We start from the raw sequence: 5,032 nt of genomic DNA on the forward strand, positions 1-5,032 counted from the left end.
AAGAAGGATGTGGCTCGTGTTGCTAATGTTGTGGTGATATGCAAGAAAAACTCACATGAATCTAAAGAAAAGTGCAAGAAATGTCTTGAGGAGGCATCTAAGAAGAGGAGGAAAAAGACTGCCACTGAGCCAGAGCTTAGGGAATGGATATTTCTCGTGTTTGAGATGATGAAGTTAACTGTGTTGGAAGCTCGTAACCACACAAGTTAGGTCCATTGGCAACTGGAAAGATCCTATTGATCCTAAATTAACTCAAGCTGAAGCCTTGCATCAGTAGAAGGTAAACAAGGAACTTTGGAAAAAAGAGAAAGCCTGAAGTGCCGCAGTATCTAGCTAGATCGGTGTACAACCATGGTGATGGTTTAAATCATATCTTCTATTTATTACTCAATACTTTGCAATAATAAATATTAAGTTACTTCATTTGGCCCTAAAGACTTGTCTAGATTATTAAATACTGAACCTAGATCATTTGCACCTATACCATTCAACATGATAACGATGACTTCAAGTTATTGTGTGAAGCCATTGGGAGGTTTGGCCCTTGATTTGACCCCCCTTCTAAATATGACATTAGGGAAACTTTGGTAAGTGAGGAGCATGCAAGGGTGATGAGTTTGCTACACGAATGAGACGATGAAAAGATGAAGAACGGTTGCTCCATTATGACTAATGCTTGGTCAAATATGAAGAGGAAAAACATACTGAATTTGTGCACATTCAACTCGTGGATTAAGTAATTGAGGAAATAGGCTCTGAAATGTGCTGCAAGTAGTGACTAGCAATGCCTCAAACGACATCAGAGCAAAGAAGCTATTGTTGGAAAAGCGTCCAAACATGTTTCGGAGCTCTTGTTTGACACACACACAATTAACTCGATGCTACAAGGAACCGACAACATTCCAAGATTCACGAAGGTACTTGACAAAGCCAAAGGATTCATCATCTTTGAGATCATGGCCCCGAAGAGGTGATTCGAACTACTGGGCTAAATCCCTGTTAGGCCTTGGGCCATGTAAGTGCGGTCATGATAAGGTGGCAAGAACAGACCGAGCTACATAAGAGGCAGGGTCAACATTGTACATGTTATCCAAGAAATCTAATCCTCGTGCTCAATCTTGATCCCTAACCCCAGTTTCCCTCTCAAATCCCCTTCCTAGGCACTTAGCCACGCAGGATAGTGACATGGCGCTACATTTGGAAATCCAAAATGTTGCAAAGAGTAACGAAGATTCCCATCCTGATGCAGATCTCGTCACTCGATCAACAAATATCACTGAGCTTAAACCCAGAAGAAGAAAACAAATCCAGATAAAAAAAAACAATTCAACGAGCTAACACTGTCGAAGTGTCAAACCTTCACGATAACTTAATCACGGACAAAAGATAACATAGCATAGATTGCTGCCATACTTTCACCGAAATCCCTTTAGTTCTGAACTTAAACAGTGACAATACAAAACAAGCAAAGCGTTTCAGCCATGTCTTTCGGTTAAGATCGATAAGACGCCTTTACCACCTGATAATATCGTGCATTAATTCCCCTAGTTATGAAGTTAATCCAGCTAGTCTCACAGACGGAGTTGCTGCAGCTCGTCATTCACGCCATCATCTTCAGTCTCCTTTGCAGAACCTTCAAAGGATAGAGCACATTGTATTAGTCAAGGAATAAAGGCTTCAGCCTGTTGATCGTCTAATGCTTGACTACCCGTAAGGGTTACATAGGTTATACAAATATAACAACTTTGTTGTACTGAGTTATAATAACTGATTCATTACGCGTATTCATGACTGCAATTTAAAACTTTGTCACATCAACTGAAACTGGACTTAATAAACAGAGAAGAATTCTGACGATGTCACACAAAAAACATTCTGATGCCTACTAGTAGTCTAGTTCTACAAACAAAGAAAGGAAGATATAGATTTTAAGAATTCACACTCATAATCATGGAATCTGGTGAGAGTTTCAAATTGAAACAGTAACATCCCTACAATATTGAGCTAGAAATTTCCATATATATATAGTGAATCACAACAGTCTCAAGAAACATAACCTGGATTCAACGAACTGCATGAAATGCACAAAGAATCCCTTTGGCAATTAACTTTAATAAGTTTGCTAAACGTAGTACTTATGTCTCACAGCTGATTCACTATATATATGCATATTTTGTCGGACTGTTTGCATGATAGTGTGCCTTGGAAACTAAAATGGCACTTAATTGTTATAATAGCTACTAGTACTATGTACAAGTAAGAGAGAATGATGCTATACTCAAATAAGAAAAAGAGCAATGTATGAATCATAGAAACTACTTCTATCAGAAATGTGCATGTATATAGTGCAGTAGCAACGGAGACTGTCTTTGGAAACATTAAAAATCTATATGCAATGTTGGAGGCACATCTGACTGAAGGAAGCACATAAAACCCATTGATGGAATACCTTGCAGCAATTCACTCATAAATATTGGCTTAGCAAAGTGCTTTGCAAAAAAATTATTAGCAGTGTTAAATCAATACAAGTATCTATGACACAACTCACTGAATGTGTCACACCCACCCAGCTAAAAGGAGGTAAATTAATTAGCAAAAAGCCTGACATGTTCTCATTTACAATGGACATATTATCACACACTAATAAAAATCATTCCAAAATGACAATACTTGGGAAGTAAGCAGCCATTTTTGAAGGCTAAAATTTAACACACAGTAATAAAATCCATAGCAAACAGCTTAGATAATTAATGAAGGCTAAAATTTATACTAGAGTAATGGATATATGCTTAGGGAATTTTTGGCAGAATATGTAATTAGCATTAGACTTGCTTGTGTAAGAGGTAAGAGACCCTGAAATACAAGTGCTTTATTATGCAAGCTATTACCTCCGTTCCAAAATATACCCCTTTTTAGAAAGCTAGTTCATTTTCACCCTATACTTATCATACATAAGCTCTCCTTTTGAATTGTAACCATGTTCATCAACAGAAGATGCTAAACTAAGAAAGGCTGAAATTTCCAACATTTGCGGATGTACTCTAATCTCCCCCACAACTGAAATGCTGGGCAAAGGACCTCAGGCAGCTTAGATCTCTGATTTTCTCACAATGTTACACAGAAACATGCAATTTCCGATCACCCAACAAACAACAAGAATCTACAGAGAAGGAAGAGTCGAAATTACCTGAGCAGAGAGCCCGTGGCAGCTGCCAAGCGTGAACGAAACGGCTGGAGACGTTCTCGCGAGGCGGCTGAACCAGGTCGTACGCCTCCCAGTCCAGAACCTTGCGAGCACGGACGTCGACACCGACCATGCGCTCGTCGACGAAGAAGTAGACCACGTCGGGGTTGGTAGGGTGGATGAGCGCGAGCACGGGGATCTTCCTGGGCAGACCAGTGGCCTTGTAGCTGGCGTCGTCGCAGATCTCGCCGAAGGTGGCCTCGTACTCCAGCGTCCACTTGGCGGAGTCCGGATCGGCGAGCGTCCACACGGTGATCTGCGCAGCGCCGCCGCCGCCGCTGCTGCGGTTCCTGTACATGTCGACGAACCTGAGCTTGCCGGCGCTGACACCGACGCAGCGGTACTTGTCGAGCAGCCCGGAAGCTTCCTTGGGCTTGAGCGCCTTGCCCTCCGGCAGCGGGACGACGCGGAGCGCCGGCCTGTGGGCGAACGGGTCGCAGGCGAGGAGGCACCAGGAGAGGTCGACCCACCAGAGGCTCCCGGCGTGCGAGACGACGCAGTTGGGGCTCATCGGGCGGGAGGGAAGTGGGTAGGGGACGTCCTTGCTGACCCACTCCCCGGTCTGGGAGGAGAAGCAGAGGAGGTCGGCGGTGTCGTCGCCGACGCTCATCTGGAGCTCGGCGACCACGTAGTGGCCGGGGCAGGCGATGAGGCCGCGGTGGCCCGGGCGCCTGATGAACTTGGCGTCGGGGAGGCGGAGCGCGGAGGCGGTGTTGGCGTCGAGCACGAAGTAGTCGGCGACGGTGGGGCGCCAGGAGAAGTCCTTGCGGCGGGGCAGGTCGGTGGCGGCGGGGCCCTGGTCTGCTTTGAGGAGGAGGAGGCCGGAGGCGTCGGCGGCGAGGATGGACGGGAAGGTGTCGGCGGTGGTGCGGCCCGGGAAGATGCGCGAGGGGATGGTGAGGAGCGCGACGCGCGGTGGGTGCGGCAGCGCGAGGGAGAGGTCGGTGCCCGGAGGGAGGTCGGCGTCGGCGGCCGTCACCCGCGGCACTCTCCCCAGGATGGCCCACGACGGCGATGCGGCGGACGCCATGTCGGGTTCGGTGTGGTGTGTGCGCAAAGGCGGCAGCTTGTGAAGTGGCGGTGGTGAGCTTGGGAATGGTGGTGGCGTGGCCTGTATAGAGGTGAGATGGGGCTAGGGTTTAAGGACAGCAAAGCGACCGGCGACAGGACAGCAATGGCTCGTTCGTACGGTCGTGTTCGTGGTGCGGCGGCAATGTCCAGTCCGCCCTGGCGCTGCTGCCAGTGCCGGCACAGATGAGGTGCAGAGCTGTGGCCTGGCATGCATCCAGAAATCAAAAGAGAGACCTTTTTATTTCACAGGAAAGAGAAGCTTTTCAGTTGGTCGGTTAGTGGATACAGCAGCAAAGCAAAGAGGAGCGATGCATGGTTTGACTCACGGCTTGATGGTGATCTTTTGCCATCTTATTGCGTTTTCTGTTCCGGTGATACGGAGCAGCCGAGAAGTGCAGTGCAGGTGCATCAACCGAGACCTGTACCGTGCCATCCCTGGTGGGCTAGGCTGTTTGGCAGGCGCGAGGGAACTGCAGAGTCCACCACCTACTACTTATATTGCAAGTTGGATGGATTTTTTGCGGTTTGATTTAATTTGTTGCGATTTTCACCATTTAGTCACCTAATCAGCCAAATAGGCGTGCCCCAAAAAGCGCCACGTGTTTTCGAGCCCAATAGAAGCGCCGACAACCCCGTGTCGGCCCTTTCACGAAGGGCGCGAATTGGGCTTGTCGGCGCCTCACGCAGCGAATAATTTTGGGCGTGGGAGCCGTCTAT

At 47.3% G+C, this 5,032-nt stretch overlaps 1 protein-coding gene across 1 annotated transcript; it reads right to left on the reverse strand.

Annotated features, from left to right (window-relative positions):
• Nucleotides 1-1,369: 1,369 nt before the first annotated feature.
• Nucleotides 1,370-4,456, reverse strand: LOC127342123 (uncharacterized). Its single transcript, XM_051368060.2, has 2 exons — nucleotides 3,188-4,456; nucleotides 1,370-1,633 (listed from the first exon to the last, which is right to left on the reverse strand). Exons 1-2 carry the CDS (start codon nucleotides 4,272-4,274, stop codon nucleotides 1,572-1,574), a joined length of 1,149 nt encoding a protein of 382 aa, XP_051224020.1. The 5' UTR covers nucleotides 4,275-4,456; the 3' UTR covers nucleotides 1,370-1,571.
• Nucleotides 4,457-5,032: the final 576 nt, after the last annotated feature.

Source organism: Lolium perenne, chromosome 3 (assembly GCF_019359855.2).
Source record: "Lolium perenne isolate Kyuss_39 chromosome 3, Kyuss_2.0, whole genome shotgun sequence".
Lineage (NCBI taxonomy): Eukaryota > Viridiplantae > Streptophyta > Magnoliopsida > Poales > Poaceae > Lolium > Lolium perenne.

Bases quoted from the DNA above. Each gene is read 5' to 3' on its own strand.
- LOC127342123 (XM_051368060.2), bottom strand. From the start codon at position 4,274: ATGGCGTCCGCCGCATCGCCGTCGTGGGCCATCCTGGGGAGAGTGCCG. The intron at 1,634-3,187 runs GTAATTTCGACT...TATCCTTTGAAG, and splicing joins GCCACGGGCTCTCTGCTCAG to GTTCTGCAAAGGAGACTGAA.